Genomic DNA, 13,871 nt, shown 5'->3' on the forward strand with positions numbered 1-13,871 from the left:
GGATCCAGGGCATCAGCCACTCAGTTCACAAGGAGCGACACTTGGGTCTAAAAGGAACGGGCCACGGGGGCTCGCAGGTCAGCTGCACCAACCCCACTGCTCGGCTGCTCCACTCGGTGATGCTTCCAGGTGATTTTGACTTTATTTATAAACAAGATGAAAATCCAAGCAGCATTAATTTAGAGGAACAAAAAAGGCTTTAAAAACAAACATGGAGTGTCAGGACAAGGAGTGGTGAGCATCCAGAAGAGGAGGAGGAAGCAGGAAGAGCCAGTATTCCACCCGCTGCCAGATGTGCTTCTGCATCTCTGTGGCCGGGAGCCCCTTCCTTCCTGCTCCTTGGCTGGCGGCCAGACAGCCCAGGGGACACTGAGTGATTTTAGGACGAGCCCGGCAGCCCTGTCTGGCCACCGACAGGAGGACTGCATGAATTTACCGCCATCAACCTCCCGCGTCACCGTCACCAGAGTGAAAAGCTTTTAACTCTCCTGTCCAAAGTCCTCTGAGAATTTCTTCACTTTCAGGAGGTCATCTGCATTCACTGTGGGCCGGGTGGTGGCCAAAGACCGGAGCATGTCCGACTGCAAAGACAAAAGCATGCGGCTGAGGAGTGGCCGGCCTCACGTCCTCAGCCTCCCAGCATCGCAGACCCATGCAGTCTAGGGTGGAGGTCAGCACCAGCCCCAAATGCAGACCTCCCTCTGGCAGCCTGGCTTCTGCCTGAAAGCCTCCCCTGAGAGATGCTCTTCCTCCTGGGGCAGTTTCTGTCGGTTCCAGATGGGCCTGCTGCCAGCCCCAGGGAACCTCAGCTCCCGCCATTTAACTCCCGGGAGCAGCTCTTTCTACCTGCACGCCCACACCCGCTGCAAACGCAGACACCTGCCATGCAGAACGGGCAACACCACGATAAGGAGGTGAGGACTAGCACAGGCTAGTCACTGCCTGTGCAACTGCATCAAATCACAGCAGGCTGACAGGCATCTGCTGGTTCCTTCTGTGAACAAAGCAAGCCAAACCCATAGAATGAGGCCGTCGTATCACCTGGCCTTCACTATGGTTTTAAAAATATATTTTATTGATTTTTTTACAGAGAGGAAGGGAGAGGGATAGAGAGTTAGAAACATCGATGAGAGAGAAACATCGACCAGCTGCCTCCTGCACACCCCTCTTGGGGATGTGCCCGCAACCAAGGTACATGCCCTTGACCGGAATCGAACCTGGGACCTTTCAGTCCACAGGCCGACGCTTTATCCACTGAGCCAAACCAGTTAGGGCACTATTTTTTTTTTTTTTTTTTTTTATCCTCACCCGAGGATATTTTTCCATTGAATTTTAGACAGAGTGGAAAGGACGGGGAGAGACGCAGAGAGAGAAACATCTATGTGAGAAAGACACATCAAGTGGTTGCCTCCTGCACGCACCCCAACTGGGGCAAGGGATGGAGCCTGCAACTGAGGTACATGCCCTTGACTGGAACTGAGCCCGTGACCTTTCAGCCCACAGCAAACCCGGCTGGGGCTGGCTTTTACTATTTCTGCAGAAGAAAATAAATGCTAATGCTACGGCTCCCATCCTGGGACTGAGTGAGGACTGCGTCTAACAGCAGAAGTCCCAGCTACTCAGCCCCAAAGGCCATTCTCTGTTTAGGAGCCACAACAGCCTTGAACAGAAAAGGGGAGAAGCTCATTTTGATTCCTGGATGCAAGCCCTCCATTTTCTGGGCTGTGCAGTCCTCTCTGCCAGTTGGCCACTTACCATGCAAACCACAGGCTCTAAGAGTTTGTCACTAGGGACATCCATCCCAGTCATCTCCATGGCCCCTGGGTCCCCTGGAGAGCATGGGGTCAGGAGGTCGTCGGTCATGATGTTAGGGTTGGTGCGGGAAGGGCCACAGACCTGGAAGAAACAGGAGTGTGATGGCTGGCTTCTGGAGAAGGGGCAGGACACCGCAGGTTTCTGAGTCCTGAAGAGAAGGTGAGGGCAGGGTGTGAACAAAAGCCTGGCTTTCTAGGTCGTTAGTCTGAGGAGGGAGAGGCTCCTTCACAACTCTCAGGCCGAGTGGTCCCAGCGGCTGGAAGTCCGACTCAGAGGCTGGTGAACGGCATGCTATGCCAGCCACTGTCCTCCAGAATCTCACTGTGTGGCCCCAAATGCCTTGATACCTTCCTCTTCCTCATTCACTCAAATCTCACACCAACGTAGTGGCATCAAAAACGTTTTTCCACCTGCAACCTCTCCATTGGCACATTCTCCCAAGTGTCTGAAGGCTCATCCCCTCACCTTCGTCAACTTGAATGGCACCCAGTGTGGCTTATCCTTTAAGAGTGCAACCTGCCCCTCTGCCCCCAAATCTCAGACCTCCCTTCCCTGCTCCAACTTCCCCCTCGCCACCCTCTGAGAAATGAATCTGTTTTGTTTATTCGCTGTCTCATCCTTTGGAAGAGGCTCCTGGAGGGCAGGGGTTCTGTCTGCTGTGGTCAGTTACAAATGTCTCCCTAGCATCTAGAACAGGGGTGGGCAAACTTTTTGACTCGAGGGCCACAATGGGTTCTTAAACTGGACCGGAGGGCCGGAACAAAAGCATGGATGGAGTGTTTGTGTGAACTAATATAAATTCAAAGTAAACATCATTACATAAAAGGGTACGGTCTTTTTTTTTTTTAGTTTTATTCATTTCAAACGGGCCGTAGTTTGCCCACGGCTGATCTAGAAAGAGGCCAGGCGCATAGTAGGACCCTTGGCAGCCACTTGACAGAGACCTTCTGTGTGAACGGAGTTCCTCCTTACGGTGTGGGATTTTGTACCCACCACACACAGCAGTGCTGACGGCAGGGGTGGCAGCGGGGACCACGGTGCTGTCCCCTCGGCTCACACAATCTGAGATGGTCAGGCAGGAAGAACTGCAGGGGAGGGGAGAGCAGGGACAACCCTGTCTGGGACCTGCAGCCAAAGGGTTCATTTGCACTTGCCCTTGGTGCTCCAGGAGACCCACGAGTGTCAGCTGCTGTCCCCTTTCCTGCGACAATTTCTAAACAATGCCTGCGGGCTCACTCACCTTTTTGAAGTGTGTTGCTGACTGTACTTTTCTCACGGGCTGCGTGAGGGAGTCCCGCACACGATGCTGATGTCGGCACCTGAGTAGCCCTCTGTCTTCCGGGCCAGCTCCTGGATACTGGCGTCCGTGAGGCTGTGTGGTGTGCTGCCCAGATGCAACCAGAACATCTGGGAACGGGCAGCCTCCTCCGGCAACGGGATGTGAATCCGCTTTTCAAACCTAGAGAGCCAAGCACACGGCTGGACTTGAGAGCAGATGGAGGAGGAGTCTCAATGAAGAGGGACAGCGGGCTCACAGAGCTGGCTGCACTCGGCTGCTCACCATGCAGACAGGGAGAAGCCTCGAGACAGGTGAGGAGAAAGACCCTGGCTTCTCCTACCGGGAGACTCACCTCCTTCTAATGGCCGAATCCAACACCCATGGGATGTTTGTGGCACCAAGAACCAGAGTCCCATCGTTGTTATTCCCCACTCCTGCGGACAAAGGGAAGCAGATGCTGACTCAGAGCACCCGCAATCGTCAGTCAGAACCTGCGGGGAAGGACCTCAGGGGCTGTGTGTCCTGAATGGGAGCCACCCCTGTGCCACCTCAATGGTGGGGCCCTAACTGGCTTAGCGGCAGCGAAGAGCTCGGCTGCCCTGCCAGCCTCAGGAGGGGCGGGGGCGGGGGCCAAAGGCCGCAGAGACCTCTCCAAAGGAAGGCCTGAGGAGATGGAACTGAGAATTGCTTTTCTGAGATTTCCCTCTGCCCCAAGGGCAATCAGATCCAGCTGCAGCTAACTCATGAAGCCTGAGCTGGCTTTAGGTGGACGAGGACCAGGGAGGAGACCCAGGACCAGCACGCACCCTGCATCTGGACCAAGAACTCTGTTTTGATCCTTCGGGCAGCCTCGCCCTCATTTTCATTGTGGGATCCGCAGAGGGAATCCACCTCGTCGATGAAGATTACGGAAAGCTTGTGCTGCCTGGCCAGCTCAAACAGGTTCTTGACTAGCCTGTGAAGGCGAAAAATGGGGTTGGCACCTGGACACTCACACACATGCCCAGCCAGGGTCCCAGTCACCACTTCTCTTGCCCTTGCCACGAGGAGGTCAAGACGAGAGTCACGCTTGGATTTCAGAAAAAATGGTGGTGACAAATCCTCTGGCAGCACCGCACCCAGAGGAAGGGCTAGCCGGGCGTCCTTCCCCATCCATTAGCTCTGGACTTAAGACAAGTCACTTCCCTGTTTCATCATCTGCTACCTGGGAGTCGGTGTGGGGAATACGCTAACTACATAAAGTCCCCAACAGAGGATACCCACCTGATACCCAATTACTGGGGTGCCTTCTCTTCCCTTCATGAAGACCCACCTCTCAAGTGCCCTCCCAATTTCAGGGTCTTGATCAGTCCCCCCGTGCTCCCCCCCCCCTCACCCAATGAGCTAGCAAGATACCCTCTGCTGACTACCCCTCCCTGACATCAGTAGCAGCTCCTCTGGGGGGTGACTCCAAGGGCAGGAAGCAGACCACCAGCAGAGAATGCCGGGATCCAGCAGAAAAGGGCCTGGTGCTGACTTACTTCTCACTCTCCCCCAACCACTTAGACATCAAGTCTGAGGAGGACACAGAGAAGAAGGTGGAGTTGTTGCCCTCTGTTGCCACCGCTTTGGCCAGGTAGGATTTCCTGGTGCCTGGGGTCCAAAGAGCAGTATCCCTCGCCAAGGGTGCGCTTGCCTGCAAGAAAGAATAAACTGGGTGAGCTTCCTCTGACTGGGGCAGGGGAACAAGAACGCAGATGGGCCTCGATCATTGTAAATACAGTCAGAAATGAGTTCTATAGGACAACGGATTCTAAGAGCAAAGGAGTAAGGGAACTAAGTTAACTGCCCAGACTTTGTCTTAGCCCTGGCTCATGACCCCGCGACCTTGCGAAGTGACACTGACTGGCACTGGTTCCTGACCCTGCCCGCCCACTGGGACAGTCAGTGAAGCTCTAGTTATAAAGGTGTTTCCGACACCAGAGAGAAGCCAAGGACTGGACGACTACAACGGGCAGGCCTTGGCCTTTCCTGAGTGGGAGCCCCCGGAGGCCAGGCCTCGCCCACTGAGGGCGACGGGAGCCGAGTCACCACCTGCCCCTGGACAGCTTCAGAGCGGGAGCCCCGAGCTTGCTCCCTCAGAGGCCTGATATTTTACATCGGGGCCGACAGAGGCTCAGCTCCTACCTGTGAACAAGTGTGGGAATTTAATGGGCAAAATGACAGCTTCTTCCAGGGCCTCCTTGGCCAACTCCAGCCTGGCCCTGTCACTCCACTGAATGTTGGGCTTCTCCATCATGACGGCCCCTGCAGAGGGAGGCAGAGCCTTTGATCCAGAGCCCGGACCCACCGAGGGCCCTCATGTCCCGCTCCCACAGCATGGGGCCTCCAGCCTCTTACCCATCAGTTGTTCTTGCAATTTCTTTTTCTCTGGGTTATCCCCTTCACTGTCACTATCGCTGCTGGGAAAGGAGACAGAAGATGACAGGCTAGAGCCGGAGGTTGGTAAGAGGCTCTCAGAGCGAGGCCAGGCTCTGCTGCCAGCAGAGGGGTAAAGGGATGCTCTTCCTGCTCAACAGAGGAGACACCCACAAACAGGTCCCCGAGCACATTCAGGGACCACAATGGATCCTCCAGGAAACTCTCGTGACCCGTCCTCATTTCTTCATTAAGGGAATAAGAGAGATGCGCTCTTTCTGGAGACTGCTGGCGGACATGTGCTTTGGCTGGACTTCAAGAGCAGCCAGGGCCGGCTCAGTGTTTGAGAATGTACCTATGAACCAGGAGGTCATGGTTCGATTCCCGGTCAGGGCACATGCCCGGACTGTGGGCTTGATCCCCAGCAGGGGGCCTGCAGGAGGCAGCCAATCAATGATTCTCTCTCATCATTGATGTTTCTCTATCCCTCTCCCTTCCTCTCTGAAATCAATAAAAATATATTTTAAAAAGAGGTAAAAACAGAGCACCCAGGCAAGGCAAGTAATTACAGCCCTCACTGGCCTCTCATACAGACTCAAAACCGGACAGCAAGTGGCTCTGACCTGGAGAAGAGGTCAGTCTGGGTTTTTTGCCTTTTTTAAAAAATATATTTTTTTATTGATTTCAGAGAGGAAGGGAAAGGGAGAGAGAAACATCAATGATGAGAGAGAATCACTGATCGGCTGCCTCCTGCACACCCCCTGATGGGGATCGAGCCTGCAACCCAGGCATGTGCCCTTGACTGGAATCAAACCCGGGACCCTTCAGTCCGCAGGCTGACACTATCCACTGAGCCAAACAAGCTAGGGCAGTTGTCGGCAAACTGAGGCTCATGAGCCGCAGTTTGCCGACCACGGAGCTAGGGCTAGGTCAGTCTTCTTAAGTCTATAGAGGAGCACCTGGAAAAGGAACACAGTCACTGCCCCCACCGCCTGGCAGATCCGTCCGGACATGAGGGGTTTGCCATCCTCACACCTCCTGCAGCTCCCTTGGAGGTCTGGCCTCCTGCCCCTTCCTCGGTGTGTCTCTCACTCAGGCAACCTTCTCCACCCAGAAGCAGAGCCTCCCACCTCTGGGGACACAGCTGACACAGCACCCACCGCTCTCCTACGCAGACTCCCTGCCCAGGATCCTCCCTCCCTCCAGCACCCCAGCGGCCTTTGTGCTCAGATAACCAGAATCTCCATGGTGGACAAACCACAGACGTGAGGAGAGAAACTGCAGAGGGAATCCTGGCTTTGGAATCAGAAACACAGGCCCCAGGTGTGGGTCCCGACTCCATCAGGTTCCAGCTCCGTGACCGTGGCAACCTCTGAACCCCTGAGTCTGTAGCCTCATAAGTCAGATGAAGATGTTAACTCCAGTGACAACAGCAGCTGACAGTTATTTAATCCTCACTGAGCACCAGCGTCTATGCTCAGGGCTCACCCTGTCATCTCATTTGCTCCTTAGAGGGAAGCCCCATTATCTTCCTCCTACAGACGAGGAGCTCAAGGGCACAGGGGGCCATGGCACTTGTCCAAGGTCACAAGACTAGGAAGCACAGAGCCAGGCTATACCCCAAGAGTCTGGCTGCAGAATCCAAGGCTAGTCACCTCCACTCTGGCTCCCCATCCAGACCCAGTGCCGCAGTGTACCCAGAAGTATTCTGTAAAGTGCCTGACGAAAGCAGCTCTGGGCTGCGGTGAGCAGAGAAAGGTGCCGTGATAGTCCAAGGCTGCATTAGCACCCACAGCGACAGCAACACAGGACCAGGGCACATGCTCGTGGCTCCCGGCCGGGTCCTCCCCTCCTGCGTACTCACCCCTTGCTCTCACTCTGGCTCTCTGTGACTGGCTTCTTGCCGTGCTTCTCTTTGTTCCATAGGTAACCCTTCAGCTTCTCTGCCCGGTCTAGGCACTGCATGCACTTGGCTCGAATGCTCTCCTTGGCCTTGTCGCTGTGAGCCTCATCTGCAAAAGGGGATCGGAGAGGGGCCCTGTGAGCCCAGGTGCCCACACTCCTCTCGCAGGGGCCTGGCGCCTGGGAGGGCCCGGGTGGGACGCACATTTGATAGCGTGTAGGAAACCCTCCACCGCGCGCTGGTGGAGCCGGAGCGCCTCTTAATTCTTGGCTTTATCCTCTTCTGTGGCTTTTGTCACCAGATCAATGGCTTTCTGGAAAGGCAAAGCAAAGAGCTCAGTGCTTCCCAAGGGATCCAGAAAGCCCTCGGGTGCCAGGCAGAAGGAAGACACTGATGAGAATTAGTCAGGCACAGACCATTATGCCGGCCTACTTCTCCAACAGCTAGAAAGGCCTTAGGAGGATGCTGAAAAGACAGCCATCCCGCCTCACAACGCACTCAATACAGGGAAGCAACTCCTCAGGCTTTGCTCTGAGCAAGTGGAAGCCTGGGAAACAGTGCAGGTCAGGGCTCACAGGGGAAGCTCGCTTTCTGTTCCCTCCTCAGGGAAAAGACAGGGACCCTGCCTCAGAGCCCGGAACAGGGGAAACACCAGAACCAATGGATTCCTGTGCTGTTCAGCAGGGAGGCCGGAAGCCTGAGGCCAGAGAAGAGCCGGCAGCATGGGAAGTCCTTCTCCGACCCAAGTTGTATGCGATGGAGTTAAAGGGATCTACGGGCCCAACCAGCTTCTCGAGGCTGAAAAGGGAAGACGTTTCGTCAAGTTGACACTTAGGGCAAAGCGGCTTGTACACAGGGGCCAGTTCACCAGCATCTCCAGTACAAACGTGCTTGCTTACCCCTAAGCATGTGTGTGCTGCCGACAGAAGGGCACAGCCCCCGGGAACCCTGAGAACTCTGGGGGAGTCTCCGTGCGGCTCATACGTCCTGGAGGCCGGTGCCCTCCCTGAACCTGAGCACGCTGGGTCTTTACAGCTGCCCACACCTCCCTACACATCCCCTTTTAGAAGCCACGGCTGCACCCGGGAGCGTTACCAGATTTACCCTCCTCAAGAAGATACAGCACCAGACACCAGCGGCGGATCCCGCTGCCACACACAGCTCCGTCCACAGCAAACAATAACCCCACTGACCGGCTTTGGCAGGGCCCGGGCGTTTGTGCAGCCCTTCCCATCTGAGAGCAAGAAGCCTCAGGCAGAAAGACACAGATTTCTCTATGAAACTAACAGACGGGCAGGTAAGGCCAGGCTGATGTGAACTGGCCAGGTTAAAGAGAGGAGGAAAGGTGCAAGAGTGTAGCTACTATTTTCAAGCTTCGGCTCCATCCACTCCCTAAGTAGAGAATGGCTAGGAGCCCTGAACCTCCTGAATGGATGAGCAGCTTAAACACAAGCGCCACTTGTCTACTCTCCCCCATCACAGCCCTTCAGAAACGACGTGAAGGGTAGTCCTGTCCCTGGTGACTTCTCTTCTCCATAACCAACACCCCCAGTTCCGTGGACTTTTTCCACTCTAGACAAGCGGTTCTCAACCTGTGGGTCGCGACCCCTTTGGCGGTTGACTGACCCTTTCACAGGGGTCGCCTAAGACCATCCTGCATATCAGATATTTACATTACGATTCGTAACAGTAGCAACATGACAGTTATGAAGTAGCAACGAAAATAATGTTATGGTTGGGTCACAGCATGAGGAACTGTATTTAAAGGGCCAGAAGGTTGAGAACCACTGCTCTATACCAATGATTTTCAATACGTGTGCTGCAATACCTGACTATGAGTCAGGAGCAATCCCCTCTTCTCTTAGTTTGTAGTTGGTCAAATACAAAAATGACAGCAGCGCTCTCCCTCCAGGGAGCAAGCCCAGGCCCTTCCCGCTCCCCACCCCTCACCTCCCCTCACCTCGAAGGGAGCCAGGGAGCCCGTGAGACTTGCAACCAGGGGAACAATGGGCAGCGGCAACTCGTCCAGGGTTAACCCCTGAGTCCGCTTCCAAGGGTCCCTCTCCCCGCTTTCTCTGACTTCCCAGTGAGCTGGGGCAGCCCAGCCTCGGCTCTCCTGCTTCTTCTGTGCCCTCCTTGGTTTCACTGTCCTAAGTATATTTTTGCTGCGGCTAATAAATTGCTTGCTTTTCCACACACACACAAAAATGACAACAGCCGACACAACAATGGCCGTCTGGTGTAAATGAATCAAAATGATATCAATTTTTTTGGAAGATCAGCAAAAAATAGACTCTATTTTTTGGTGTGCTGCAGAATTTTAGAAGTTAGTTCATGTGTGCCATGAGATGAAAATTGCTGCTCTATACACCTTCTTGCTTAGGTTTGTCCTTTTGAAAGGCGGGGTTCAGAACAATACTCCAGGTCCACTCTGTCTCCCATGTGACAGGGCATGTGGCAGAGCAGGCCCATCCCTTGCTCCCCTCCCCCCTTTTTAAAAATATATTTTTATCGACTTCAGAGAGGAAGGGAGAGGGAAAGAGAGAGAGAAATATCAATGATGAGAGAGAATCAATGATTGGCTGCCTCCTGCACACCCCCTTCTGGGTATGGAGCCCACAACCTGGGCGTGTGCCCTTGACTGGAATTGAACCCCAGACCCTTCAGTCTGCAGGCCGGCGCTCTATCCACTGAGCCAAGCCAGCAAGGGCCCCTTGCTCCCTTCTTGATACTCAATTAATGCACCTAAGATTTTCCTGGCAACCGCATACAGTTTTTTGCATGCAAGAGGCCTCAGCTGCAATTTGGAGAGGAACAGTTTTGCATGACAGGAGCGTAAGGTGACCAAATGCCAACCCTGCCTCATCTCTAGAAACGCACGTATTGCAAAGGATGAGGATGAAAGAAAAGGGCTGCAGAACCTCTGTAGCAACGACGCACCCCTGCCTGGTAGCCCCCGAAGCAGCCACAGACAATACATAAACCAATGAGCAGGCACGCGTTCCAATAAAACTTCACCTGTAGACACTGAAATTTGAATTTCATGATTTTCATGTATCACGAAATATCCTTTCAGCCTTGTAAAAATGCCAAAACCCACATCATGTTAGATGAAAGAAGCCACTCACAAAGGACTTCATTTTTGTATAATTTCCATTTACATAAAATGCCCAGAATAGGCAAATCTATAGGGGCAGGAAGCAGATGAGTGGTTACCAGGGGCTGGGAGGGGTGGAGGGATAGAGGGGGAGTGGCAGCCACAGGGTGATGAAGATGCTCTTAAAGTGATTGTGGCGATGGGTGCACAATCCAGCGACTATACGAGAAACACTGAAGTGTACACTTTAACTAGGCCCGTGGTCGGCAAGCTCCTTAGTCAGCAGAGCCAAATATCAACAGTACAACGGTTGAAATTTATTTTGAGAGCCAAATTTTTTAAACTACATAGGTAGGTACGTTGTTATTAACTTAATCAGGGTACTCCTAAGCTGGCCTTTGCTAAAAACTTCCTCAATCTGAGGGGTCGACCTCAGCGAACGTACCCCCACTTCTTCTAACGCCACTTCTTCAAAATAGACTCGCCCAGGCCGAAAACCGACTTCTGCGCACGGGCCACGAAGCTTCAATCGCACTGTCCCTGCGCGCCCGCTCGTGGAATTTTGTGGAAGAGCCACACTCAAGGGGCCAAAGAGCCACATGTGGCTCGCGAGCTGCGGTTTGCTGACCACTGAACTAGGCGAATTGTATGGTGTGTATTATATTGTAGTAAAGCTGCTTTTAAAAACATGTTTTTATAAAAAGCATTCTTAGCTCAGAGGCCCTACAAACCCTGGGCAGATGGGACCCGCAGGTGGAAGCTGACCCACTGTTCCCACTTCCCTCACCCGAAGCCGCCTCCCTCCTCCACCTCCAGGGACCTGAACGCTACCGCTGATGATCCTGCCAGATGCCACTTCTTCCGTGAGATCTGGACCGACTCCCGCAAGCCCTGCGTCCATCGCCCCTTACTGAGCACCGACCGGGCGGCTGGCACCCTGTCGAGAACGCTTTCCCGGAATCAATCACAGCAGCGCTGCTGGGACCCCAGGATCACGGAACCAGCCCAAGGTCACACGCGAGGGGCGGCCGGGTGGACCGCACACCCGTCCGAGGCCGGGCATGTTTACGTTTTCCGGCCCAGCAGGACCGGCAGCACCTGGGAGGCGGGTCAGTCATGCATCCAGGTGGCGCCACCCAGCACCGCCCTGCACCGTCCGGGGAATGAATGAGGGGTCGCCGGCCGAGAAGAGGAAATCGGAGACGGGGAAGAAGCAGGGGCTGGTAGGAAGGCTGGTGGGGGAGGAGGAGGGGGAGAGAAGGGAGGAGGAGGAGGGAGAGCGAGCAGCCGCGCCGCGGCCCGAGCTGCCCGGGCGGCGCCAGGAGGCCCGGGTGAGGCTGAGCCCGCGGCGGGACGGGGGCGCCGGCTGCAACGCGGGGCCTCGGGCTCGGCCCGGCCACGGGGCCGGGCGTTCCGGACGGAGGTGGTCCCTGGCTCCGAGCCCGTAAACACTGAAGCCGACGGGGCTCAGAGGCGGCCCCCGCCCGCCCGGCTGCCGGTCCGCAGGCCCCGCCGCGCCTCCTTCGGCCTCCGCCAGCCGGCCGGGCCGCGCCGAGTACCTGGAGGGTTGACGTTGTCATTTCATCTCCTGGGTCCGCCTCACACCCCGCGGCGCTGCTTGCGGTCTTGGTCTGGCCTCCGAGAGCCAAGGTGCTGGGTCCGGCGCGGGGAGCCTGATGGGTCCGCGCTGGGCGCGGGGAAGGGTGGCCGCTGGCAGCGGGAGGGAGTCCGACAACGAGCGACGGGTGCGGCCCAGAGCGGTCGGGCCCGAGCGGCGCGGCTGCCCCCTGGCGGCCACGGCCCGCACTGCAGGCACCGCTCTCCGCGGCCACCGGCGGCCCCGGCGAGAACCGGGCCAGGGACGCGTCGGGGTGGGCGGGGGCGAGGCCCGGAGCCCCGCAGGGCTGCGGTGGGGCCTGGGGGTGGGGCGGGGCGAGGGGCGGGGGGCGGGGCGAGGGGCAGGGCGGGGCCGAAGCCTCAAGTCCTAGACCCCACTTCCAATAAAACAGTTTTAGTGCCCAGAGCTCTGTGTGCGCGCGTTTAACGGGGTAGGCTAATAACCAGGACCCACCTTCTCTGGCTTTTGAGGGTAATGAATGAGCTAGCTAATGGACACATAGTCTACCCCACAGTGTTATCAGTTCCAGGTAACTTATGTCTGTGGCTCTGTCTTAAAGTTTTGTTTTTAATCCTCACCGAGGATATGTTCTTATTTATTTTTAAAGAGAGTGAGAAAGAGGGAGAGAGAGAAATATCGATCAGGGTGGCTCCTTATCGTGCTCCCACTGGGGATCGAACCCACAACCTTTTGGTATACGGATGATGTTCCAACCGAGCCACATTCATTCACTTTAACAATATTTCATCAATACAGACTATTTCGGAGCTCTGTGTCGTTTCTGGGGATACAGCAATGATTAAAACAGCTCCCGGGGAGCCTGCAGTCTAAGGAGAAAGATGCTGTACACCAGGAAAAATTATGTAATAAGCGTGTTGAGGCCTGTGTGTGAAGGCCCATTGCTCTGTGGGCTTCTAACTGGCAACCTACCCCAGATAGGGGTCAGGAAAGCCTTCCATTCTTCCAGGGATGAAGGGGGTTAGAAGAGCATTCCCGGTTGATGGGACAGCCTGTACAAAGGCCCGAGGCCCTGAGGAGGCCACTGGTGGAATTTAAGAAACTGGAAGAAGGCTCCGGTAGCCAGAGAGCATAAAGTAGAAAGTCAAGTTCACCTGATGTGAACGGGTGTTCGGGGGTAGGGCAGGGGCCAGGACATTTGGCTATGGTCAAGATTTTGGGTTGTATCCCAAGATCAATGGGAAACTGTTCATTTGTATTTGGATAGATGACTAGCCCTATTATGCAGAACTGATCGTGGGGATGGGGTGGCTATTATACATGAAGCTCCTGCCATAGTCCAGAAGAGTAAGGGAAGCTTGGACTGGGGTAAGGGGGCATGGAGAAATACACACAGAATGGGAGGTTTTGGAAGACAAATTTCAAGCGCTTGGAAGTGGATTAGATATGGGGTATGGTGAGGGGTGGAGGGACAGAGATAACTCCTGGGTTGCTGGCTTCAGCACCTGGACCAATAGTGATGCTGCTGAGATGGGAATACTGGACAAAGACTATATTTGGGGGCTTGTGGAGGAGGGATGAGGAGTTTGAGGTGCCTTTGAAATATCAATAGTCAGATATATGCATCTGGAAGTCGGAAGAAAGATGAGGGCTGGAGATGCACATCTGTGAGACATCTGGGTGTCAGTGGGAACGGAAGCTGCGAATAAGATCTCCTAGGGAAGAGCAGAGTGTAGGGGGGACCTGGGGCAGCGCTTGGAGGTTTGTTGGCCAACCAGAGGAGGAGGAGCCTGCAAAAGCAGCT

General features: G+C 55.0%; 1 protein-coding gene across 1 annotated transcript; it reads right to left on the reverse strand.

Moving 5' to 3' along the window:
* Nucleotides 1-123: 123 nt before the first annotated feature.
* VPS4A (vacuolar protein sorting 4 homolog A) lies at nt 124-12,269 on the reverse strand. The gene is given in 13 exon segments (XM_036346254.1): nt 124-581; nt 1,756-1,896; nt 3,056-3,117; nt 3,120-3,274; nt 3,447-3,528; nt 3,901-4,049; nt 4,615-4,732; nt 4,735-4,764; nt 5,255-5,380; nt 5,474-5,535; nt 7,356-7,503; nt 7,599-7,707; nt 12,051-12,269. Coding segments are annotated over 13 exon segments (1,305 nt in total). The 5' UTR covers nt 12,072-12,269; the 3' UTR covers nt 124-479.
* Nucleotides 12,270-13,871: the final 1,602 nt, after the last annotated feature.

The sequence above is a fragment of the Myotis myotis genome, unplaced genomic scaffold (assembly GCF_014108235.1).
Source record: "Myotis myotis isolate mMyoMyo1 unplaced genomic scaffold, mMyoMyo1.p scaffold_m19_p_19, whole genome shotgun sequence".
Taxonomy (NCBI): Eukaryota; Metazoa; Chordata; class Mammalia; order Chiroptera; family Vespertilionidae; genus Myotis; species Myotis myotis.